The sequence below is a fragment of the Chenopodium album genome, chromosome 5 (assembly GCF_948465745.1).
Source record: "Chenopodium album chromosome 5, dcCheAlbu1.1, whole genome shotgun sequence".
NCBI classification, from domain to species: Eukaryota; Viridiplantae; Streptophyta; class Magnoliopsida; order Caryophyllales; family Amaranthaceae; genus Chenopodium; species Chenopodium album.
This window is the reverse complement of record NC_137838.1, coordinates 29,938,873-29,966,565: the sequence shown is the minus strand read 5'-3', so window position 1 is coordinate 29,966,565 and position 27,693 is coordinate 29,938,873. Positions and strand designations below refer to the sequence as shown.

At 34.4% G+C, this 27,693-nt stretch overlaps 1 protein-coding gene and 1 long non-coding RNA gene across 4 annotated transcripts; one reads left to right on the top strand and one right to left on the bottom strand.

The window, feature by feature from the left end:
* Positions 1-17,763: 17,763 nt before the first annotated feature.
* Positions 17,764-23,425, bottom strand: LOC145630635 (uncharacterized). Of its 3 annotated transcripts, none has more exons than XR_014112149.1 (3): positions 23,205-23,425; positions 18,163-18,346; positions 17,764-18,041 (listed from the first exon to the last, which is right to left on the bottom strand). It is a non-coding gene; the product is annotated as an uncharacterized LOC145630635 (long non-coding RNA). The 3 variants fall into 3 exon arrangements; XR_014112150.1 differs by having other exon boundaries at positions 18,163-18,328; XR_014112148.1 differs by lacking the exon at positions 23,205-23,425 and having other exon boundaries at positions 18,163-18,830.
* Positions 23,426-25,124: 1,699 nt separating this feature from the next.
* On the top strand, positions 25,125-27,164 carry LOC145632782 (protein FAR1-RELATED SEQUENCE 5-like). Its single transcript, XM_081685121.1, has one exon. It carries the CDS (start codon positions 25,125-25,127, stop codon positions 27,162-27,164), a length of 2,040 nt encoding a protein of 679 aa, XP_081541247.1.
* Positions 27,165-27,693: the final 529 nt, after the last annotated feature.

Sequence of the window (27,693 nt, the reverse complement as noted above, 5' to 3'; positions counted from 1 at the left end):
ATGGAAAGTTCGTTGCTGAACGTTATTGGTGGTAGGTTGTCAAGTTGAAGGTCTCAATCATGAAAATGAATGGGATCCATCACTTCGACAATAAATCCTAAATCACATATAATCCATGAAACTCTCAAATTTTATCATCTTATTATGGAAGTGATCAGTAATGAAGATGCTAAGATTAGCCAAGTAGTTATAACTAAACCTATGGAATAAGTGAACGACAACATTCACAATTGCATGAAAGAAATCAAGCATATTATATATGGGTGTTATTTCTATAGATGTTTTTATAAAGAGTGATAATCTTAAAACATTCGAAAAAACCATATATGATAAGATGAACCATTCAGGTTTTGGAGTAATTTAAAATTTCATGCAACTTTATCACTCCATTTGCTATTTAATTGTGCTTTAGAACTAAATAATGAGTCCATTCGATTCTTGGAATATTCAAAATAGGGTATCAAGACCAGCCTTGGTAAGGAAACACCTATTAAGTTAACGTTGAATATTATAATCGAAAATTATCCCTAATCGAGGTCATTTAAACGATGGACGATTAATGACCAATTGAGATTAGTGTGTAGTCTCATTTATAGCACCGTTTCTTGTGCTACGAGGACATGAATGTCATAAATCATTTGCACATGTATTGGTTTAGAACCATACTGGATCGACTTATGATAATACTTTAAGAGATTAAAAATCGTCATAATTATACTTCTCATTATGGCTATCAGAACCTATTTCCTCGACCATGAGTATTGTGAGTTCTCTTGTTTGAGTACTAGTTCGCTTTGATGTAGTCAAACGTCTGCCGTAATAGGGGATTATAACGACAACACTCGGGCGGATAGGTCCTCTCAGTAAGAGGAGATACATTACAAGACTGGGAATGTCCCCCCTACTAAAATAGGGAAGATGTATTTGTTTTATACAAGACCTCTCATAGAGCGAGACTGTAAAAATGCATGGCCGTGATCGGATGGATTTTAGAAATCATCTTTTTATTGACAGTCGGACTCGGAATCGAGAAACACTTCTGGACGAAATAAGGATGACGAAATAATCTTACCTTATAGTTCATAAAGAGATATTAAGCGACATAGGAAAAAGGTTGTACACTAAATGCGCAGTTGTCCGGAAAGACAAGTGGGAGATTGAAAGGAATGGTGTGCTTCGAACAAGTGTACTATTCCGTTAGAGGGTTCATAATTATTAGAAAGCTAATATATTTAGTCAGGTCAAGTGATCGGAATGCCTGGGTGGAGGCCGCTTCCGATCTGTATTATTAATGCATAATTAATATTACAGGTTAACCTTGACTAAACCCTTCGGGTCACACCCAAGCAACTAACGAACTGAAGCGACGAATTAATTAATAAGTCAACCGAGTAATTAATATTTAGACATCGGGAATTCGACCTTAGAGCGTCAAAACCGAACGTTGGAAGTCGAGTCGAAAAATGTTAAAAGACAAGACATGAAATAATAATAAATCAACAAAGACCAAAATACTCCTAGCATCGGAACGCCAAGTGCTAGGGTGTATAGCCGTGCTAGCAGCCCGCACCTAGTGCATGGCGTGCTAGCATGCTGCAGCTAGCAACCCCTACTAGGTGCGCGACATGCTAGCAGCAGCTCTCAGCAGCAGCAGCCCGCACGCAAGTGCATGGGTGCTGGCCGAGAGAATGTGAGCATCAGCCCACATTTGTGTTGCGGGGATGGCTGGGCCGAGAGAAGGGCAGCAGCAAAATTGGAAGCCTACTTGGGTGCCTTGGTGCCAAAGTGGGAGTTGCCAAGTGGCGCAAGGTGAGGGAGAGAGTGGGGAGCAATTTTGGTCCCCCCTCCTCCAAATGGTCCTCACCTAACCTCTCACATGAGCTTGCCACTTGTTGATTTATTATTAGTTTGATTATTAATTTTATTTTAGCTTTAAAATAAAATGGAAAAATTAAATTCTCCCACATTGATGGGAGACCTTTTCACTCTCTTATTTTTCCTATAAATACCCAAGTTGGGGTATTGGGAAAATCACTTGAGTGAGAGTTTAAAAAGACATCACCATTGTGAAAACCTTTGAACTCACTAATCACTCGGATTTTGGTCGGGCCTTGCTAACTCCAATGGACCGTTTTCGGTGGTCGGGATGTGGGTGGACTATTGTTGGAGGCCGTTATATTTTCGAGGCTAGCTTTCGAAGTAAGAGCCCCTTTCGTTTGGCCGAATCACGTTCCAAAGGTAATTATCTTGTCTTAATCTTGCGATTAATTTATTTATGTTTATGGTTTTATTTATTGCGAGTGCGGTCTTGGTTTTGGGTTTGTTTCCGCGGTGAGTTGGACTGACCAAACCCCAACACTCTAAGGAGTTCATACTTGACCCAAAATTCTATACTTAAACCAAGGCGTGAAAGGTAGAACCGATTGAGGGTTTGGATCAAATCAATTCTACTCTTATTTAGTTTAAATTAAATTAAATTTATTATTTATTGAAATTATTAACAATTTATTCATGATGTAGCAATTTAAGGAAACGCAGAACGTGAGTAGTTAAATCTATTAATTACTCTTTTTATTACTCTTGTTGCTAGTATCATGATTAGCTCTATTACTAATTTATTACTACCAACATTATTATAGTTTAATTTTTTCCAATGTTGATGTTAATTCTATCGATTGTCATGATCACCATATTTCATGTTTGAAGGGAATATGTAAATCAAAATCACGACTAATAATAAGATAATTTGGACAACCGCTTTAGGTTCTTTTTTAATCTTGTTGTTTAATCAAGTGATCATGATACTTTAGAATTTATGTTGCATTACGATTAAACCAATTTAGCCTAATGTTAGTTTGGAGCAGATAAAATATTATTTGTATGCCTTTGAGATTGCAGGATTTACTTTTCACTATAAGAATCGAGCCAGTACAGGTGAATGTGACTCTATAACTCATTTCGTACCATCATTCCCGATCCTCCTTTCGTGGTTGCGAGCCATATAGAGTTAATAATCTCATGAATTATGAATGGGGCGTAACATTCACGACTCAATAGTTGTTTCCTTTTGTTGTCCCTTATCGTAGTTGCCTTTTAATGATCCGTGAACTGTTTACAAGTTCCATAAAAACTTGTTAGCTGCTCTCTACTTTGCTTTTTCCCTAATCGTGTTCCTAATCGTATATGTCAATTCTCACTTCCTATGAGTGCCAAGTATATTTACCACATGCCCACGTAGGTGCGTTTCGAGCAACGCCTACTATTTGCGACTCCAATGGGGAGGATTGTTGGTTATTTATTTATTTGAATGATCAGTATTTAATTGAGATGAGTGGATGAGACTTAAAGATACTTGAATTGTATTCCTGCGATTTAATTAGCGCTGTCACATATGCATATGCATTTTATCTTACCTATTTTGTCGCAATAGTACGTTTTATACGTATGTGGTTGACAAGAGGAAAATGTAGGTCGTTATCTACCTCTCCCTAGAGCCAAACCTAATTTGTAAACACTCGACCAACCTAATACAAGTATGTGGTAACTCAAGGGTCAAAACCAAAGGAATGAGTAGGTACGATGCTATAATCAACGTTAAGCTAATTCGAAGAATATAATTGGTTGAGGTTGGTAACCTAAGTATCAAGAAGATAGACAAATCGAAGAATTCAATATGCTAAACACTAGGGATATAGGTTCCACATGCAAGCTCAATGATTATGCTAATTGATATATCACTCAATCAATTCAACATCACAAAGGACAAACATTAGTTGCAATTAAAGGAATCCAAAAGCTATCTCCTATAAGCCAAGCTAGGGTTCACTATGAATGGCTAACAAGGGAAATCACAATCAAATTCGATCAATTAAAGCAATTCACAAATCAAGGGTTCATGTCATTGAAATTTGCAATGCAATCTAGATTAATCTTATAGGTTGATCACTCCTAGTTCAATTAATCAAATGCACAACTATGTCAACCAATTTAATTGCAATAATCCAATCAATTTAGTATCATCAACTAGCAAAAATCATCAGTCAAGCATGCTTCCCCTTCTCCTTAGCAACTAATCTACTCACATATCATGGTGAAATTAAGAAATAAAATAAATTCATATTCATTTAAAAGCTTAATAAAAAAGAAAATCAATCAATCAACAAATTCTAGAGCAAGGAATGTAATCTCAATCAAAATTCAAGAAACTAGAAGGAATTGCATTAAAAATAAATCAAAGGAAAGAAATCTTACAAACTTTCATTGAATTGAAGAAGGAATTTCATGATCCAATTGAAATCTAAGATCAAATTCAAGTACAAACAAGCAAATCTTAAGCTTCTCTCTCTACTTTCTCTCTCTACTATTTCTGGAAAATTATATCTAAAGTACAAAAGTTAGGTCGTCCTAAAAAAAAGTCAAAAGCTATAAATAGAAAAATCAAGCGAAGGGGCTGCACAGGGCTGTGCGCACGCACCACTAGCCGCGCGCGCACACAGTTGCGTCTGCGCGCACGCACCCTTGTGCTGCGCGCGCGCACCCCTGTGTGGTGGACGAGGCCTTGGCTCCTTCGCTTTGCTTGATTGAACTCCACGCTCCTGAGCATCCCCATCACCAATGCACTCGAGATGATGCCCGCAAGCAAGGCAGCCCCAAAATGAGCAATTTGACTAAATTATCCACCTAAAAAAGACAAATTAAAAAAAGAGAGAAAGCATAACAAAAATAATACTAAAACTAAAACTATGAATTATCAACTAAAAATATGAAAAACTCGTAAAATCTAATCGAGAATCAAAGTGAATTTTGAAAATGGAAAATCAAATAAAACTAAGAAAATTATATGAAAATGATGAAAGAAAATGAACCTAAATCTTATTCTTTTGAGCGCCATAAATGACGCTCATCAAATTCCCCCAATCTAAACTTTTTCTCGTCCTCGAGGAAAAAAAAATCAAACCTAAGGGAAAACGATGACATTATTCAAGCAAAGAAAGAAACAAGAAAACTAGAAAAGATAGGAATATTCACTAACTCACTTTCGTAGGAATCACGGTCAATTTTAGCAACTAAAGACAAGCCATTTAAACCCCTAGATTGCCCTAGAGGATGAGTGATGCGCTCGTAACGATTTCCAAATAGGTTAATCTATAACTCTTTTTAATAAAATGGAGGCAAAGTGATAAGTGACTTTTATGTCACTTTTAGGGTGTTTATTGAGTCGTTTTCCGGCTTATTTTCCAATAATTTTACCCTATTTATCCTTTATTTATTTTATTTGCTTAATCTCGTCTTTTATCTTTATTTTGAGTATTTTAGTAGTTTTTATTAGTTTTTAGTTTATTTTTGTAGTTTTAGTTAATAATTTCCCGCTTCTCTCATTTTATTTATTTTATTTTCTTTTAGTTTCTAGTTTGTTTTATTTTATTTTATTTTATTTTAGTATTTATTTAGTTTTAGCATTTTATTTTACTTTATTTATATTATTTTATTTTACTTTATTTCATTTTATTTTATTTAATCTTTTGATAATCCCTCGTGTTGTTTTTGGTTGTAGGTGTTTTCGGGTCCTTGGTCGATCGGGTTCAAGGTCCGAGAATTGAGTCAAACAACATGCTCCAAGCTTCCTCACACCAAACAACCACCAAGTAGCTGCCCTGCTCCCTGCTTTCCCCCAACAACACCAACACCAACATCAACAACCTCGCACCACCTCCAATCAGCCACGCAAAACCGCCAGCAACCACCACACTCCCCTGTTTTCCCTCTCCTCTTCTCACCTTCACGCAATTCACCAAACCACCTGAACCAACAAAAACAACCAGCCGCTACAAACACACCTCCAATCACCACCACGCAAACCACTAGCCAACTCCCCTGCTCCCTCAATTCCACCACCCAAACAACAACAAAAACAACCACCTCCAATCATTCACGCATTCCCACACCTTACCACCACCGCGCAATGGAGCAGCCACCACCAGCATCAATTACAGCAGCAACCCCGCAACATCCCCCCCCCCCCAAATTTAATCCACCTCACGCATCTCCCCTGCTCCATCTCCACCACAATCAACCACGCACATAAACAACAACCCAGCCACACTGTCCACCTGCAACAATTAGCCTCTGTATCCACTACCAATACGCACCAGCACCTCAACTCCAATTCCCGCAGCTCCAATCAATCAATTCGCACAAGCATCAACAAGTTCGAGCAAACCGTTGAGAGTTCGGTCGAGGTACGAGTCAGAAACTTTTAGAGTTTTGTAATTTGAAGAGGTGTGGTCGAACACACACATGGTTCGACCGAACCAACCCCGTAGTTCGGCCGCACCAACCAATGGTTCGACCGAACAATTTCACGAGCTTCGCGTGTGACTTTTAATGAAAATCGAACGGCTGCAATGTGATGATGCTTGATGACGATTTGCAATGAAGGGTGAAGATGATGCGTGATGGTGATGAAATTTCAGAGCAGCCATGAGAAAGGGGTTGTTTTTGGGAGTCTGATTGTTTCGTGTTTTTGGAGGGGTTTAGTGGGTTTTGGGTTTCTTTTCCCATTTTCATTTTCTTTTCTTTTATTTTATTTTTAGTTTTGTTTTTTTTAGGTTTTTAGTTTAGTTATTTTAATTGTTTTAGTTTAGTTTTATTTGTTTTTAATTTCTTTTATATTATTTTATCTTGTATTATAAATACCCTCTTTGGGTTATTTTCTAAAAAAGGGGGAATCAACAATTTTATTTTAGATAGTTTAGTTTTAGTTTAGCTTTTATTTTCTCTCTCTTAGGGTTAGTTTAGGAGTAGTGTAGAGAGAGAAAGCTTGGATTTCCATGGAGTTTTTGAGAGGTTAAAGTAGCAACTTTGTGGAACTTCTTCTCATCTATTCAATGAGCATTTTCTAACTTTCTCTCATCTTTATTTCTTGCTTAATTCTTAGTTTTTGCTTTTTGTTTATTGATTTGAGTAGATTAATTAGTTTATTTGTTTAATCTTGTTTTTATTCTTATTTTACCTTGTTTTCCATGTCTTTCTTTATTATGTTAGCTTAGATTTTGTTCTAGGGAAATGGATGAAGGCTATGTTGATAAATTGAATGATTGATTGTGATTAGTATGGAATTGTTTCTTGATTATTGTGTATGGATGATGCTTTTATGGATTAGAATCTTTCTAGCTAATTGATTCTATGTTCTTAATTGTGCTTTCAATCGATTGTGCGAGAGTGAATTGGTTGAGAGCCCTAATTTCTTCCTTACCTTTGCTAGGCTAGTTGCACGAGAGTGAATTAGTTTAGTAGGATAATTAACATGCTTAATTGTGCGAGAGTGAGTTAAAGGTGTTTATTGTTCCTAATCAAGGTCATTTCCATCTAATTGTATGATGTTATTGAATGTATTGATGCAATTGGATTCCACTTTCCCTAGTTTTAGTTATTTGTTCTTAGTTGTGTTTAGGTCAACCTCTCTCTATCTCACAAGCTTTCCTAGTAGTCTAATTAGCACAAATTGATACACTTAGTCCTTTTGGGTTCGACCCTTTACTTGCCACTAACTAGTTTAGTGTAGGTTTAGGTATTATAAATTTCTAATTTGGTTAGGGTTAGTAGTCCCAACGACCTACTTTTAACCCCGATTAAATTTTGGCGCCGTTGCTGGGGACTAAGGCGTTCATTAGTTTGTGTTGATTAGATTAGCTAGGTTCTTGTATATAATTTGATTTTTGTTTGCTTTTCTTTGTTCTTTGTATAAAAATGGCATTCTTATGTTTTCCTCAATTTGATGGTGAACCCTTCTATGCTTACTTTGAAAGACTAGATGGTTTTCTTAGTTACCATGGGTGTTCTCTTAATGATGCTTGTGGTATAGCTTATTAAGGCATGAATGAGTATACTAGGGGAATGGTTGAGGACATGAATAATGGTAGATTTTGTCATTTGTCTATGCATGACGCATGGGATTTCTTCACATGGTTTGCTAGGGATTCTTTAGATAGAGAATCTCATGTTTCTTATTTTGATTCTCAATGCTAAGATTCTTTTAATTTTTGCATGAATTCTCTTGATACTTCTTATGTGCCTAGTGATAATCCAAGTATGCAAATTGACACCTTTCCCCCTTGTGCTCATTTTGATGAGGTTTGTGCTAATTTTGATGATGTGCAATTTGACTTTGATCATGAACCTCAACCCAATAACATTGATGCCCAAATTCTTTTTCAAATGAAATATCTCACCCACCAACTCCAAGAGCTTCAAGAGGAACAAAAATTGAGAGAAGTGAGGCTTGCCCAAGTGATGAGTGCTTTGGTTGATGTAAATGGATGTGAGGCACCTCATTTGGAGTGTGAGAGTGTTTTTGAGAATGATGTGGGCCAAGGGTGTCAAGGTGAGGGGAGATTTTCTTGTGATGAGAGGATTTTTGAGTATTTTGATCCTTTTCATTCCCCATTTGAGCTTGAATGCCATCCTTCCCCTTATTCACCCCCTTTGAGAGCTTCCCATGGTGAGGATGTGAGTGAGCCATCTTCATGTTTGAATGAGGGAGTTCATGAGGATGATGATGATGAGTTTGAGCAATCAAGAGAGATTGAGAGTCCCTTGAGTGATGGTGGAAGAGTTGTGAATGAAGAAAATGTCGATTTTGAGGTTTCCAACCCCCTTCCCCATCTTGATGAGTCCACCTTGCATGTTGGTGACCCTTCTATCCATGAGTCTTTGGACTCATTTGAGGTTATGACTAGTATGTTCATTGAAGGTGTAACAAATCATTATAGCCTCTTGAGAGAGTTCATTGGCAATGCTTCATGGGAAAGGGATGAGTTTGAGAGAAACCTCTATCCTTTCATGCATGGTTTAGAGACTCTAGGCTTTGAGGATCTTGAGGGAGTTGTTGTTCATTGTTGTGATAGAGAGGAGGATGAGGTTGTTTCTATTGGAGAGTTTTTGTTTGAGGGAGATGTGAGTTATGAGTGTTCTTTTGAGGATTCTATGATTGATTTTCATGCCCTCATTGGTGATGTGAGGCTTTGAGAGACCATTGTTTCTCCTCCCCTTCCTCATGTCCCTTTCTCAAGGAAATTTAACCACATCTCCTACTATCCCATGTTCCTCCCTTCTTTTGTCAAAGAGCCTATTGAGGACCCTCTCTTGTTTGATGAGACTTTTCCTTTTCATCCTCCTATTATTGAGGAAATGGGTGATTGTGCCTCCCAAAAAGATTTTGAGGAGGTTTTGCCTTTTTATTCTTCTCCTTATTTCTCTTCTTCTTTCTCTTCTTATTTTCTTGATTTTTCTTTTGATTTTTCTTCTTTCTTTTGGCATCTTCCTCCTCACTTACGTGCAATAATCTTGTTGCACGTCCTCCTTCCTTCATTTGCCTACTTGTTATCCTACGAAATGTGTAGTAGTGCATTTGATAAGCTCTTGCGTTCGTTGCAATATTATTTACTAGAGCGGTCTCGCTTGGACGTTAAACAAGCCTTTCTCGGGAAGTAACCCGAGGTTTTTATTGCTTTCATTTTCTTTTCTTTTTAGATTAGATTTTCTCTCATGGAAATGTTTGTGTGCTTTTTTTCTAGGTACATGACTTGATATACACTTATGCATTGGTTTGGATCAAGAATCAAGGAAGTTTGACGCCTATTTTTGCTAGCATATTGAAATCGAGATTCAATTCAAGAGGAAATCGGCTTTGAAAGGTTAAATTGGTTCATTTGCGGGTAATTACACCCACCAATATCCGGTAATATCTTTCCTAGCTTTTTCTCTAATGGTTGGTGACTCGTTGGACTTGTGTTGGTTTGTTGGATTGATTTCTTTCTTTTCCCCTCCCATGGATTATTTTGTTTATATTTGAGTATATTGTCTCACTCAAGCTTGGGGGAGGGTATTCTATCATGCTTTTGTGGGATGTTGATTCATTTATGCCATGCACTTGAGTATATGCATTTCCATGTCTTTTCTTATATTTTGAAAAGTCCAAAAAGATTTTTTTTTTTTACTTTCAAGGTAATTTTGGCAAAATGTGTTTTGTTTGTTCTTATTTTGGACATTCTATTTTGGGAATTGCATTCTTGAATGTTTTTCTTCCTAAGTGGTAAATGTGTGCACGGTTTGAGAGTGTCATTGGTTGACTCTAGGATACTATATGCTAAGGTAGTCGGTTAAAAACTTTTAGGGGTCCATGAAGCCTTAGTTCACGGCAATGTGGTAAGATGGAGTTGCTCTCTATAGTGGATTTGAAACCCTTGGTTGGTATTTGTTTGGTTATAATCCCTTGTGAGCTTCATTTGTTCTAGCCTTCATCACCTTGTTGAGCGGCTATTTAGGATCCTTGACTATGCATGTCTTAATCCTTGTTTTGACCTCTAGCTCCCAAGATCGTGACCGAGCCACTCTAAGAGAGGAAAATGACACCTTTTCTCATTTTTTTTTATCTTCTTTTTATTTTGTTACAAATTTGGTTTTCTATTTTGCATCGACCTACTTATTAACCAATTTGAGCCTAATGTTTCCCGCTCTTGTTTAAACCGCGTTACAAACCTAATGGCCTATGTTTACCAACCCTTTTAGTTAGTGAAGCATTGGCATGTGAGGTTTGAGTTTTGAGAGTGTTGATCATGAGCAAGAAAACTTGTGAATTGGTTTAAGTAAGGTCTTGAAAGTTGAGCTTGAAAAGAAAATGCAAAAAGTTTGAGAAGAAAGATGCAATTCAAGAAAATCAAATGAAGTTTCAAGAAAAAGCCGTCCATAGTTGAAAAAAAAGCCAGGGACACCAAATAAAAGCTTGAAAATGAATAAAAAATAAAATAAAAATTGAAAAAGAAACAAAAATTACAAAAATATTTTAGTTTTGTTTCGTTTTCTTCCCTAGTTTAAGCATTGAGGACAATGCTTCGTTCAAGCTTGGGGGGGAGCGTTCCTTCATTTTTTTTTTGTATATATTGTGTTAGTGTTGAATAAGCCTTGGGGAGATGGCATTTTTGGTATTTTTGTTTGATATTTTGTGACTTCTTGAGTTTGTTTTTGAGAGTAGGCCACTCTTTTGCTTCACTTAGGAAATATCACCAAAATTTTCAAATTTTTACCCCGCCTTAACCCTTAGCCTTATGTTACAACCCAATAAAAGACCCTTAGACTTTAGTGGGGTTGGGTCAAAGAACGGTGGAGGGAGATAGACTTCAAACCTACGGAGAGAGTATGCATAGTTGAGCTGTCGGGATTACCTTCTCAAAGTTTTTCATTTCTCTATCTTTTTCTGGTTCCTTTGTGGAATCATGAGAAGCTAGCTTAAGGGTTGATTTGAAGCTAGTGGAGAGAACGCGACCCGATTGGTTGGGGCTAGGGTGGATTGTGTCCACATTAGTTCTTTATGCTTAGCATATGTTATGTTTCAATCAACCATTGACATCTTTGAACGTGCATACATTTGTCTATTTAGAAAGGTTTTCATTCATTGGTGCTTGTTCCTATCTCTCGTTTATAGACACCCATTTGTGTCTCCCCAAAACCAAATCCAGTGATGAATACCTTTCACGTCGAATCATAATCGAATGAAGCGAAAGTGTGGAAAGTCTAGTGTTGCAGAAAGTTTTAATTTCTTTTCTTTTCTCTCTGTTTTTGAAAACTTATTTGTTTGGTTGGTCCATGATATGTGTCCAATAATAGTGTAGTTGGATGTGGCTTGACAAGAGCTTTCCAAGGATATATTATAAGCCCAATTCTGATGAATATTGAGGAAGTTATGGCCAATTTACTAAACTGGGCCCGGTTTGAGCCTTATATGCGGCCAATGATATAGGGGAGGGCCTAATATGATTTATCATTCCTAATACAATTAGGAATGGTTTTAGTCTTCTAGAATCTTCTAGAAGGTTCTTTCATTCCTAATTCAATTAGCATTGATAAATTGACTTTTGACTTTTCAGAGTTTTAATCAAAACCAAATAGCATTTTCGAGGAAATTATATTCCAGTACGGCAAACTTATCTGATTTTCGAAAACGCGTTAAAACCAGGCTTGGCGCCTGACCCCAGGCTTTGGCGCCTGGAACCAGGCCTGGCGCCTGGCGCCAGTATTGGTGCCTAGCGCCGGTTAGCCAGGGTTTGCGCCAACTCTTTTTTTGTGCGTCAGACTCTGTTTTGTTTATTTTATCTTTTTGGCTGATTTTCTCTATAAATATCGTATTAAAAACTCCGTTTTCATTCACCAATTCACCAATTCTCACGAGTTCTCATCTACAATAAGTTTTAATTAGCATTCTCTAATTCTTTCATTCTCTTAATCATTCTTTCTTTCTTTCTCTAAACTTTGTTTCTCATACAAAATTCCGCATACATTAGATCTAGAAACACCTAGCCATATTCGAAGTTGCCTTCGCCCTAGACGTGAAAGGTTTAATTTCTGAGGGTTTGGTCCCAAATCTCTATTTCAATTATTTAATTTAATTGTTTTGATTATTATTTTCCTTGAAGTTACTAACGTGTGTATTTTGTTATTAGGAAGAGGTACGAGGCATCAAAGTAAGTACTTTATTAGTTTTGATTGATACTATGATGTAGAAATCATGTTTACATTGTTATTATGATATTCCTAGTATCATGTCTAGGGTAAATTTAATATTAAATATGATTGTTACGATGCTTCCTATTCTCTTCCTAATATTTATGATGTTAGTATCATGTTAGGGCTAAAGATTTGATTTTTATTGCTTAGTGACATGCTAGGGTTTGTTATTAATCTTGTTAGTATCATGCCTAGGATCTTACTATTTTTATTATGCTTTAATATTAACATGAACATGAATATGATTATGATTATAGTTGTTATAATTTATGATTATTATTATTATTATTATTATTATTATTATTATTATTATTATTATTATTATTATTATTATTATTATTATTATTATTATTATTTTGATGATGATTATTTTATTTATGATGATTATTATTATGATTATAATTTTATTGTCATGATATTTATTATTATGTTGCTACATTATTTTATTGTTATTGCTTGATCACACCTTTTATTGCATGTTTAAAGGGAATTTGTACTTGTAATCACGCTTAATAAGATAATTAACAATCTTGTTTAGGGTTAATGTGATTATAATTTCAAGTGATCGCCAATAATAGATTTGTTTGTGCATTATATTCAACCAACATAGATAAACATCCAAATATGAACTTTGTGTTTTCTTTCTCTTTTTATGTTTCTTTTTCTTTTCTTTTTACCGCCTTGCCTTGGTTTTTGTTTAGAGTTGTGGGTTAAACTCTTAGGACACCCTCACGAGAGCACACTCGTCCTCTAGGGCGATCTAGGGGTTTAAAGGGCTTGTCTTTAGTTGCTAAAATTGACCATGATTCCTACGAAAGTGAGTTAGTGTACATTCTTGTCTCCTTTAGTGTCTTAGATTTTCTTGAATAAATCATTCTCCTTCTCTCGTGTTTCATGTTAATTTGCTCGAGGACGAGCAAAAGTTTAGCCTGGGGGAGGTTGATAAGTGACTTTTATGTCACTTTTAGGGTGTTTATTGAGTCGTTTTCCGGCTTATTTTCCAATAATTTAACCCTATTTATCCTTTATTTCTTTTATTTTCTTATTCTCTTCTTTTATCTTTATTTTGAGTATTTTAGTAGTTTTTATTAGTTTTTAGTTTATTTTTGTAGTTTTAGTTAATAATTTCCCGCTTCTCTCATTTTATTTATTTTATTTTCTTTTAGTTTCTAGTTTGTTTTATTTTATTTTATTTTATTTCATTTTATTTTAATATTTATTTAGTTTTAGCATTTTATTTTACTTTATTTATCTTATTTTATTTTATCTTTTGATAATCCCCTCGTGTTGTTTTTGGTTGTAGGTGTTTTCGGGTCCTTGGTCGATCAGGTTCAAGGTCCGAATTGAGTCAAACAACATGCTTCAAGCTTCCTCACACCAAACAACCACCAAGTAGCTGCCCTGCTCCCTGCTTTCCCCCAACAACACCAACACCAATAGCAACAGCCTCGCACCACCTCCAATCAGCCACGCAAAACAGCCAGCAACCACCACACTCCCCTGTTTTTCCTCTCCTCTTCTCACCTTCACGCAATTCACCAAACCACCTGAACCACCAACAACAACCAGCCGCTGCAAACACACCTCCAATCACCACCACGCAAACCACCAGCCAACTCCCCTGCTCCCTCAATTCCACCACCGCAACAACAACAAAAACAACCACCTCCCACTGCAACCAACACAGCAGCCCCTGTTGCCCTTAATCATCACTCACGCATTCCCACACCTTACCACCACCGCGCAACGGAGCAGCCACCACCAGCATCAATTACAGCAGCAACCCCGCAACCTCCCCCCCCCATTTAATCCACCTCACGCATCTCCCCTGCTCCATCTCCACCACAATCAACCACGCACATCAATAAGAACCCAACCACACCATCCACCTGCAACAATTAGCCTTCGTATCTATCACCAATCCGCACCATCACCTCAACTCCAATTCCCGCACCTCCAATCAATCAATTCGCACAAGCATCAACAAGTTCGAGCAAATCGTTGAGAGTTCGATCGAGGTACGAGTCAGAAACTTTCAGAGTTTTGTAATTTGAAGAGGTGTGGTCGAACACACCCATGGTTCGACCGAACCAACCCCGTAGTTCTGCCGCACCAACCAATGGTTTGACCGAACCATTTCACGAGCTTCGCGTGTGACTTTTAATGAAAATCGAACGGCTGCGATGTGATGATGCTTGATGACGATTTGCAATGAAGGGTGAAGATGATGCGTGATGGTGATGAAATTTCAGAGCAGCCACGAGAAAGGGGTTGTTTTTGGGAGTTTGATTGTTTCGTATTTTTGGAGGGGTTTAGTGGGTTTTGGGTTTCTTTTCCCATTTTCATTTTCTATTCTTTTAATTTATTTTTAGTTTTTTTTTTTTTTTTTTGGTTTTTAGTTTAGTTATTTAAATTGTTTTAGTTTAGTTTTATTTCTTTTTAATTTCTTTTATATTATTTTATCTTGTATTATAAATACCCTCTTTGGGTTATTTTCTAAAAAAGGGGGAATAAACAATTTTATTTTAGATAGTTTAGTTTTAGTTTAGCTTTTATTTTCTCTCTCTTAGGGTTAGTTTAGGAGTAGTGTAGAGAGAGAAAGCTTGGATTTCCATGGAGTTTTTGAGAGGTTGAAGAAGCAACTTTGTGGAACTTCTTCTCATCTATTCAATGAGCATTTTCTAACTTTCTCTCATCTTTATTTCTTGCTTAATTCTTAGTTTTTGCTTTTTGTTTATTGATTTGAGTAGATTAATTAGTTTATTTGTTTAATCTTGTTTTTATTCTTATTTTACCTTGTTTTCCATGTCTTTCTTCATTATGTTAGCTTAGATTATGTTCTAGGGAAATTGATGAAGGTTATGTTAATAAATTGAATGATTGATTGTGATTAGTATGGAATTGTTTCTTGATTATTGTGTATGGATGATGCTTTTATGGATTAGAATCTTTCTAGCTAATTGATTCTATGTTCTTAATTGTGCGAGAGTGAATTGGTTGAGAGCCCTAATTTCTTCCTTACCTTTGCTCAGCTAGTTGCACGAGAGTGAATTAGTTTAGTAGGATAATTAAGATGCTTAATTGTGCGAGAGTGAGTTAAATGTGTTTATTGTTCCTAATCAAGGTTATTTCCATCTAATTGTATGATGTTATTGAATGTATTTATGTTATTGGATTCCACTTTCCCTAGTTTTAGTTATTTGTTCTTAGTTGTGTTTAGTTCAACCTCTCTCTATCTCACAAGCTTTCCTAGTAGTCTAATTAGCACAAATTGATACACTTAGTCCTTTTGGGTTCGACCCTTTACTTGCCACTAACTAGTTTAGTGTAGGTTTAGGTATTATAAATTTCTAATTTGGTTAGGGTTAGTAGTCCCAACGACCTACTTTTAACCCCGATCACAAAGCATAAGAAAAGAAAAGAGAAAGTTTAAAACCTTGAAGGAAAAGAAATGCTTACATAATGGACTTTTGCACATGATCAAAAAAATGATATCAAACTTTCTTACGGTAAGCACGTTCTAAGAATTCAAGGGTTGATTGAAACATAGGGTGTGCTAAGCGTAGAAAACTAATGAGGCACAATCCACTTTCATCCTATCTAATCTAATTGCGTTCTCCCCTTGGCTTCAAATCTTCCATTAGTAAGGTCTCTATGGTTCCTCGAAGGAACCGGAAAAGAATAGAATTTGAGGGTTCTCGACATCTTTACCTTGCATCCCTTTTCCTTAGGCTTTAACTCATAATGCCCTCCCTCGGTTATGACTCAACCAATGGGTCGAAAGGACTTTCCCAAAGGTTGTAACGTAAGGGCAAAAGGTTAGGGGTAGGCCTAAATTTTAAAATTTGGTGGTACACCTAAGTTATGAAGCAAAGATTGGACAAACCTCGACACCAAAACTAAGAAGTCACCAAACAAACATAAACTAATATCCCCAAGCTTATTCAAAGCTATATCCACAAGTATATATACAAAAAGCGTAAACGCTTCTCCCCCAAGCTAAAAGGAAGCATTGTCCTCATTGCTTGAAAAGGGAAAAGAATCACATCAAAATATTTTTGCATTTTTACATTTTCACCTTTTTTATGTATATATTCAAAGCAAATGTCCTCGGCTCTTATAATTTTGGATGGCTCTTTTAATTTTGCATTTATTATGTCCTTGCCTCTTTTGACTTTGGACGACTTTTTCATCATTCATTTGCTATTATTCACAATATATACAAAAGACAAGCTTGCTTACAAATAGAACCAATATCCACCCTTATATACACAAACTCCAAAAACATGACCATTTGCTCCACAAAAACGTTAAATGGAACAAAAAGAAACAAAAGGCTCAAATTTCTAAAGATGTGGCTTGAAAAGAAGGGGAAAGGCTCAAATGGTTAGCAAGAATACAAATGTAAACCCAAATGAACTAAAAAGAAAGAAGAAAATCCCAAAACTGAAAAATTACCACCCCGAAAAGTTGCCTTTGTCCTTCCTAGTCGGTTCGGTCTTGTGTTTGAGAGTTATGAGTAAAGATTCAAGATTAGGTATGCAAAGGTCAAGGATCCACGCCGCACAATCAAAATATGATGAAGGCTTGAAAAAGAAAAATCCTCACACAGTTGTAGCAAAAACTTACTTAAGTTGTCAACACTACTACAAAAAAAGCCTTAGAGAACTGTTAGAATAGGCTTTATAAATCTCCTTAGGGGAGTTCTTCTGCTAAGCGATGTATAAAGTATAGAGAATGGGTCGTTAAGGCGTTTGATATATTGACAAATAGAGAACGATTGTTAGTCACAACCGTTCTCTTTTCCCTTCTTAAATTCGTACACTAAGGAAGGACAAGAGAACGGTTTAGGCTACTTAACCGTTCTATATTGCATTACAATAGAGAACGGTTAAGTTAGATTACAGTTCTTTAATGTTTTTTTTTTTAAAAAAAAATCCGACCATATGTGTTTGATTATTCGAATTAGCCCTGTATGTATTTTAATTGTATTATTTCTGTATTTTGATAATCTGTATTTTTTTGTATTTCATTTTAGACCTGTATTTGTTGTATGTATTCCTGTATTTTATCTTGTACATTTATCTTGCAAGAAAAATTCCACATTTCCGATGTTAAATAAATCCAATATAAATTTCTATATAATATAAATTATCAAAAATAATTCTAGATAAGACAAAAGCAATCAAAATATACCTCATATATAAAATTAAAACATCCAGCCATAATTAAATTGAATCATTCATACAAATTTTTTTTATACAAACAAATACATGAGTTAAATATCAAAACACCCTTCTAATTAATGTTGATTTAATAAAAGTTATGCTTAGATATACCAATACCATATTGATCTACAATTTACATAAATCATCGTCGTTGTCATTTGATTGATTGTTTCCGGTAACATATGCAATCCACCTTTCCCTAAGCTCCTCTATCATTTGTTGAGAATATGTAGGAGAAACTTGCTTAAAATACTACAAAACAATGTAAAATACATACATATTAGTGATAATCTAAAATAAGTTCATCTAATTAAATATAAATAAGTATATCTTTTTTCTTTTTTTACAAAACACAGCAAGCAGATATTAGTACACAGTTCCAGCCAAGTGGCCCAAGCACCAGCTCAGACAATTACCACCTCAGCAAGCACCTGTTATGCCAAGAGACCCAAGTACCATCTCAGCCACCTTCACAGCGGCCCCCTTTACATCCAGCAAGAGTGGCGCCAGCATAACCTAAGCCATCTCCATCTCCTTCACTGCCACAGAAACCATCTCTATCACAAGGAGGTGACAAGCCAATTTAGACAAAAACCACAACAGTCACCTCTAACATCTTCTGCAAACCACAACTGTCCAGAAGCTTATGAGTTGTTAATCAACCATAATCCAATTCAAAACTGTCCAGAAGCTTATGAGTTGAAGGTAACATACTAGTTCATTCTCATTAGATACATTCAAACATACGTTTAAACATGGAGAATGCAGGTTAAAAGAGCGAGACCTAAGAAATAATGACCTGCTTTATAAACAAAAAAAAGGAGATCCAATATTCAGGCTTTATAATCACAAGGATAAATTGTAGTGAAACGCCAGGTGGAACCATTGTACATTACAGATACATTATATTCGAATAAACCATAATACATTCATGCTAATACTTACTGTAGGTGTCGCTCGAAGTGCGCCTACTTTAAAGCATGTGTGAATATGCTTGGCACTCATAGGAAGTGGGAATTGACATTACGATTAGGGACAACGATTAGGGGCAAAGCAAATTAGGGAGCCGCCAAAAAGTTTTTAAGGAACTTGTAAACCGTTCACGGAGCATAAAAAGGCAACCACGATAAGGGACAACGATAAGCAACAACGATTGACCCGTGAAGGTTACACCCCTTTCATAATCCATGAGATTACTAACTTCATATGGTTCGGAACCACGAAAGGAGGATCGGGGATGATGGTACGAAGTGAATCATGGAGTCAATTTCGCCCGTATTGGCCTCTACTCGATTCTTATAGTGAAAAGCATTTTTGCGATCTCAAAGGCATGCCAACAAAGATTCAATTTGCTCCAAACTATTATTATGCTAAATTGGTTGAATATTAATGCAACATATATTCTAAAATATTTGTGATCACTTGATTAAACAATAAGATTAAAAAGGAACCTAAACCGGTCGTCCAAATTATCTTATTAGGCGTGATTTTCAATTACATATTTCCTTTAAACATGCAATATGGTGATCATAATAATAAAAATAGAATAAAAATTAATATTGGAAGCAATTCAACAATAATAGCGTTAGTCAAATCAAATATAAAATAACCCTAATCATGATACTAGCAATATTAAAATTAAATAAGAGTAATTAAATTAATTAATTACTCACATTCTGCGCGTTCCTTTAAATTGCTACATCATGAATAAATTGTTAGTAACTTCAATAAAAAATATAAATCAAATAGAAATTAAATTAAATAAATATAGATTTTATTTGGTCCAAACCCTCAGTTATTAAAACCTTTTACGCCTTGGTTCAAGGACGGAACCTCGGGTTTAGTATAGACTCCTTGGAGTGCTTATGGGAAGAATGATGTAATTAGGAATATAGGTTTGAGGCTTAGAATATGAGAGAAAGAGAAGAGAATGATTTTTGATGTAAAAGAGAGAAAGAGAAAATGATTTGATTATAATTCTTGTTGATGATTAAAAAAGGGGAGATATGACCTCTATTTATAAGAAAAAAATATGGTCGAAGAATCAAGAAAAGTTAAGAAATCGAATCGGATAAAACTCTTGCGATAGACAATAGTTTTTGCGGTTTTTGTTTTTAATCATATCTTTTGATCCAGATATTGGAATAAGATAAATAAGATATCTTTGGAAATCGTTTGAAGTCTACTTTCTAAATTATTTAAAATCATATGAAAATATGTTGTATAATAAAAGATATAGACGAAATAGTGAGACGGTGTCAGTTTTGGATAGATTTTGACATTTTATTCATATCTTTTCCATTATAGTTCGGAATTGATATTATAATATATCGCTGGAAAGATAATTTCAAGTGCTATCCGACCATATAAAATTTTGATAAAAAATACGAGGCACAAAAATAATATCTGTCTATCTTTGAACGTCTTTCAAATCGGATAGAAATAGGATTTTAAAAAAGAAAAGTTTTATTCAATTTCAAACTCTTTAATCTTATTTTTTCAAAAGGATAATTAATATCTTATAGAAACTTATAGAATTTTCTAATTAATCCTAATTGGTTTAGGAATGGGATTAAATAATTTGGACCCTCCACATGATCATTGGGTCGTAGGTAAGTTGGGCTTAGGTTCGGTTTGGGCTCGGTTTAATATTTTGGCCATAACTTATTCGTTATAACTCGGATTTGGGCATATAATATATCGTTGGAAATCTATTTTAAAGCCCCATCCAAATATTCAATCATGGAACCCAGATAATGGACCAAAATAAACTGGATTAAACGTTTTATAAAAAGGACACGAAATGAATGATTTTAAAGGACACGAAATGAATTATTTTGGGTTTCAAGGCATGAAAAGAGGAAAATAAGTTATGGTTTGGGGAAATGGGCTAGAATTTGGGTTGGCTTATGAAATGAAAATATGGATTTAAGCACTCCATGATTAAATACTCAACCCGACCAATAATGGTTGTGAAAGGTTGTTCATCATCGGGTTTGGTTTTGGGGAGACATTTTTAGGTCTCTACACTTACTAATATACTCTAATTTACTAGCTAAGCCGTGAATTTATAATATTATGATTTATAAATAATTAGTAAAAGCTACAACACATACTTTTCTCAGAGAATAGAATTCATAGAGAGCAATGATCGATCGAGGGGATCAACGAATACAACTGGTTATTAACCAGCATGACTAAACCCCTTCTTTGAAAATTATTCTTGTCAGAGGGTAGTTCAACTAGAATATTTAGTCTATAATCCCTTCTTTGTTTTGCTTTCTACTTACCATTTTATGTTCCATTGAATATTTAGTTCAAGATTCATCACCTGAATATGACTCGATTTGAACTACGTGACTTTCACCTCGGACATTTATTGTTCTTCAAAGTCATTACCCACCCACAAACCACATGAATCACATTAGAACTATTGACAGATTTTTCTAGAATCATAAACTTTATATGACCTATAATCAACCCATCCATGTCATATAAATATATAGTACACCTGTAGCATAATAGATTTCCATAACCTAGTGCAATTAATTCATGCATATCTCCGAACTTCCTCCATTCAAGAGTAAATACACTACTTAAAAACAAACGAACTTTTAGGAAAAAGTTATCAGAAATAAAAAATACAAGTAAGAAATTATTGATAAAAGAATTAAAAAACACGAGTGACAACTCAAAACAGTAGAGTAAAAACCTTCCTACCTATTCTATAGAACAAGTTGTAGGGAAATTAATTAATTTGACAGTTTAATTAAGATAATTACTTAAAACAGATATAAAGTAGTTAAAAATTCAATTAAATAGAACAACTTCAACAGCTGAAGAACAGGAGAGGAAGCATCAACATCTTTCTTTCCTATTAATAGCAACAAGAATCTAGTCAAGACTACAATGCTTACATCAATTTGCGAGAGATTATTTCACATGTACTCCTATTATGTACTTGTACTTACTCTACTATCCGACATTATTATTTTGTCTCCGTAAGACTGTAACACCTTGCTCAAATGGATAATAAGCCAAGATAATACTCTTAATTAATCTAATGATTCGTCTAAACAGATGGAAAAAGAAGAGTGCAAAATATTCTCCCATGAAAATTAACTACGACGGGTAAGCATTTTATAGAAGATATGTGAAAATGTACGACACGGGAAAACCCAGGGGTAGGGGTAGGGGTAGGGGAAATGCAGGGCATTTGGGGTTTAGTTTGTTTATTGCTAGCTTAGGTGCTAAAATTTCAAGCTAAACTTGGACCATATGCAGACTAAAAGGATTCTTCGAATGTCTCAATCAGCAACTAGTAAGTTTATCAATAAAAAAAATGATCAACTAATTACTTGATTAGTTTGATAAGCAAATTATAATACAAATTTGTACATTCACCTGTAAACCAGAGCACACCTACTAATTGTACCCGTACCGTATCCGAAGTTCATAAAATAGAATGTTACAAATACAATTTATTGAGAAAATTAAAAGCAAGACAACATAGTACTGAGTTTTATTGTTTCAGAAATACAGTAAATTCCAGCTTTGTACCAGTTTAGTCAAGAAAAAAAGAACACTTTAATCGCTACTACTTGGTCAATAGAACATACTAGTACATTTCAGTAATTCACCGACAAAATTTTTCTATAACAAAAAGTAGCTCATATATAACTGTTAAAGATAATGAAGAATTATATCCCAATGTCAATAGTAGTAGTCATAGGGTAGTTCAAGTAGAATATTTAGCCTATAACCCCTTCTTTGTTTTGCTTTCTACTTACCATTTTATGTTCCATTGGGCATCAAACTCTATATTTAATTTTGTCTGACCTTAAATGCAGATGAATATTTAGCCAAAGAAGAGGTAAAATAGCAAGTCTATGTAGACTCTAAATCATATTCAAAAGCTGATGTAAACACAAAAGCCCCAACATTTTGTTTTCAAACAAACCTCATTCACAAAATGGGCTCAACTATATCCTCATCAATTCTACCAACAACATATATTACCACCACTAAACCAAAACCAAAAATTGTATGTTTATTTCACTGTTTTAAGTCCTATCTCTTTGTTCCTTTTTTTAAAAAATTTTCTGATTAGGGTTCTAAATTGAACTTAGGTAAGATTAATTTGTTAAAAATAATTTTGATTACAATTGAAATAAAAGTAAATTCGATAAAATTAAGGATAATTTGATTGAACTTAATGCAGTAATTCGGCTTAAATATATACATACAAACAATCGATGAATTTATCCCTAAAACAAGAACTTTGAAGTTTTTTTCAATCACCTAAAATTCAAATTCTACGAATTTACTTCTGTTTCCTACATAATTTGAATGATTCATGCAATTAAATTAACAATTATCAAAATCCAATTACTATATCACAAGAAAAATTCGAACCTCAATTTACTGGTGGCTCAGCAGACAGGTCCGGTACTGCAAAAGTGGAGCGGCGGTAGAGCGACGGTGGAGCAGCGGTAGAGCGGCGGTGGAGCTGAACAATAAGCGGCTGATGAAGGTTTTGCTATGGAGGTTTGATGGAGGTTTCACTTTTTTTTTGCTGATGAATGAGAAAAAGGTTTCACTTTTTGATGAAACTCATGAAAGTGTAAGTGATGCGGGCTTCAATGCCTTCAATTTCACCTTTATCCGCTTTAATTTGATAATTTGGGTAAATTATTACTCCGTATGTAATTTCCTCCTAATTAAAAAAAATTAATTAATATAATACAAAATAGTTGTCAAGATGAACGTTCTATATCATTTATAATACATAATTATTTTTTTTAATTATTTGAGTAAAAAGAAATAGAGAACGGTTAACTATGCTAACCGTTACATATGTATTAACATAAAGAACGCCTCTTATATTAATACGATCTATATTCTTTTGGAGAACGCCTACCTCTGATAACCGTATATTTTGCGATCTCTAATCTAGTTTTTGGTGTAGTGCAAATCAACCAAAGGAAGCAACTCCGTCTCACCAAAAACCAAAAGGATCCGCCTTCAAGGCCCCAAAAGGTCTAAACCGCTACCTTAGCATACCCTGTCCTAGAGTAAACCAAAGATACTCTCAAACCGTGCAAACCATTGTTTTTAGGAAGAAAAATAGCCAACGTGCAAGTTTAAGTGGTACTAAGTCAAAAGTAAAAGCAAAAAGATGAAGAAAGAAAAGCAATGCCTCAAAAACAATTTATTCATATTCACAAAAACAAATTTTGTTTGTTTATTTTTTTAATGGAATATATATATATATATATATATATATATATATATATATATATATATATATATATATATATATATATATATATATATATATATATATATATATATATATATATATATATATATATATATATATATATATAGAAATGGGATCATGTGAGAACCTAAGCATAGAATAGGAACTGGGAACTAATCTGGTGCGTTGATCTTCCTTGATCCAATGGCTGACATCTTACCCGCGTTTTTCATTTCAGTAATGGCATTTTGGTAATTTTGCAAAAATGAATGACCTCCTTTCTTTCTCTCTCTTTTCCATTCATTTTCTCTCTCTACGCGTCCACATTTTATTTCTCTAACATCGATTTCTCCGCCATGGATTTGAGTTCTTCGACTTTGCGAATTTTTTGCCCAGATTTTTCGTTTTTGATCTTTTATTAATTCGTATTATTTTGGTTTTTTCATTCATTGAGGTAATTTTTTAATTATATTTGTATTTTGTTTGTTTAGTTTGATTTCATTGTTTATTTTGAGCTGAGTTTTTCAATTTAGGGTTTTTTATTGTAATTTTTCTTAATTTTTGCTTATTAATTGTTCTTTGAATTATTCTATACAATTTATTGTTTGATTTTGGGTTTTATTTTTACGATATTGGTTTTTAATTCCTATTTTATGGTTTTACACTTACGGATTCAATGTAGTTGTGTCTGCATATAGTTGATATATTGTTTTCTGTTATTAATCTAGCAGTATAATTTGTTGTTCTTTTAAATTTACTTTTTGCATTCAGTCATTAACTTTTCATTATTAATTTTCTATTTACTTTATGCTTTGAGTCATCTACTTTTTAGTATATCTCTAATAGTTTTTTTTAGTATATTTTTAAAAAAATATTGTTCACTTTTAGTTATAGTTTATTTACTTTTATTTAATGTTTATTTACTTTTTCCTTCTATTCATTAACTTTTCAGGAACATGTCTGAAATCGTAGAGCATATTTTTTAAACATATTGTTTACTTTTAGTTATAATTTATTTACTTGTATTTATTGTTTATTTACTCTTTCCTTCTATTCATTTACTTTTCAGGAACATGTGTGAAAGCATAGAACATTGTTCTTCTTCTGTCACTACTGAAGATAACAATGTAAGAATTTTTAAAACACCCACTCAACCTTTGCTTCCTAAAATATATTATAATTTTGGAGGTGATAAAGAGTATATGCCATGTTCTTTTGAAAACAAACCTTTTGTTGGAATGATATTTGATACCCTTCAAGATGGTATTGCCTTTTATTACAATTATGCTAATGAGCGTGGATTTAAAGTCCTTTCTAGTACTACTAAATCACAAAAGAATACGAATGATCCTACTGGTAAAGGAGTTACTATAATTAAATATTTATTATGTAGCAAAGAAGGGTATGTGACAAATAACAAGAAACCTGGTAAACAAGTTGAAGGTGCTTGTTTAAAGAGAAATACTGTGAAGAGAGTTGGTTGTCCTGCTAAGATAAAATTTAGGTTCTATACTGGTGGGAAGCATATGGTGTATTATTTTTATGAATATCATTCTCACCCTTTTTCTACACCTATTACTAGGCAGGTTACTAAACATGAAGTTGGTTTAAATTTTGCTCATAAGAAATTTATTTTTGACAACTCAAATTTAAATATAGGGGCTGTTATGTCTTATAGGATCATGAAAGAACTTTGTGGTGGGTTTCAAAATGTCAGGGGCAGTAAAAATGATTTCAAAAATTTTTCTAGGGACTTGAAAGTTTATATCTCTAATGCTGATGGTGCAATGTTTGTTCAGAACCTTGAACAAAAAGTGAAAACCAGTAAAGGGGGTTATTATTTTGATTACTGTGTTGATGGAAGTAGGCATTTGACCCGTGCCTTTTGGGCTGATGCTATTGGTAGAAGAGATTATCAATTATTTGAGGACTCTTTATCTTTTGATTCTACCTATGATACAAATAAATATTCATTGGTTTTATGTCCTTTTACTGGTGTTGATAATCACAAGAGATGTGTTACATTTTGTGCTGCTCTATTATCTAAAGAAGACATAGATTCTTTTGTGGGGCTATTTGAAACTTTTGTGAAGTGTATGGGAAGAGAACTCTCTTGTATTATCACTGATCAAGATCCTGCAATGGGTATTGCCATAGAAAAGGTTTTTACCAAGACTAAACATAGGCTATGTATGTGGCACATAATGAGGAAGGTACTTGAAAAGGTTGGAACTGCTTTTTATAATGAAACTGATTTCCTGAAAAAGCTAAGTGTAGTAGTTTGGGATAGAGAGATTGATCCTCATGTATTCGTTGATGGCTGGAATAGTGTTATGGAGGAGTTTAACCTTGTTGATCATGAGTGGTTTACATACATGTTCAAGATTAAACATCTTTGGATTCCTGCATATTTTGGGGACCTATTTATGGGTGGGTTACTGCGTTCTACATCTAGGTCTGAAGGTGAAAACAGTTTCTTTTGTAATTTTACAAATCCTCATGTGACCTGTGTTGAATTCTTTGTCCATTATGAAACTGATCTTGATTCTCAAAGGCATGAACAGGATAAGTTGTACAGGCTTAATAAACTTGAGCCTCAATTGGTTACTAATTTACACTTGGAAAAGCATGCTGCTGTTGTTTATACTCGTTCCATATTTTATGATTTTCAAGAAGAATGCCAGGGAGCCTGTTTTTCATGTGGTGTTGAAAGTTGTAGTTCTCTGTATGGAGATGGTGTGGAGTTTTCAGTTATTGTTGATCATGAGAAAAGGAAAAATTTTGATGTAAATTTTGCCTTGGCAACATATGAGTCAAGTTGTACTTGTAGAATGTTTGAGAGTCAAGGTGTTTTATGTATACACATTTTGTTTGTTATGAAAGACAAGTGTATACGAGAAATTCCTGATGCTTATATCTTGAATCGTTGGAGAAAAGATGTTCTGAAGAAAGCTTCTGTCATAGATTTTGCTCTAGATGATGCTTCTAAGTATGATAAGAAGAAGCAATTGGTCAGTGATGTATGGTCCAAGATTTTCAGTTGTGTGAGTTTAACTGATCAATCTGAGGATGATTTATCTGAGCTTATTAGGACATTATCATCATTTGAGTAGCAGATGATATCAAAGAATAATCCTGAAAATGCACCTAGTTCAAAAGAGGTGAAAGATGCTGATATTCAGGTTTTGGTTGGGTCAAATGAAGTTGATGTAAATGTCTTTCCTCCAAATCAGTGTCTTAATAAGGGTTCTGCCAGAAGTTCAAAGAGGTTGAAGAGTGCAAAAGAAATAGCTACTGAAGAAAAATCTAAAAAAGGCAGAACTTGTAGAGCTTGTGGGCAATCTGGTGTTTCCCATGACAGTAGAAACTGTCCAAACAAGTAGTCTTTCAGGTATTTTACTCTTAAGTGTGTTCTATTTACTTTAAACTTCTATTTATTTACTTTAACAGTAACTTCATTTACTTTTTATTTTGTGCAGGTGTTATTATTCTTGGTATTTTTTTATTTGGTATTTTACCTCTTTACCTTTTTTAATTTACTTTAGGTTTTAATTTATTTACTTTACATTCTAATTTATTTACTTTAATTTGTGACAAATAACTGATGTTTATTTTTGTGCAGTTATTTTAATACTTGAAAAT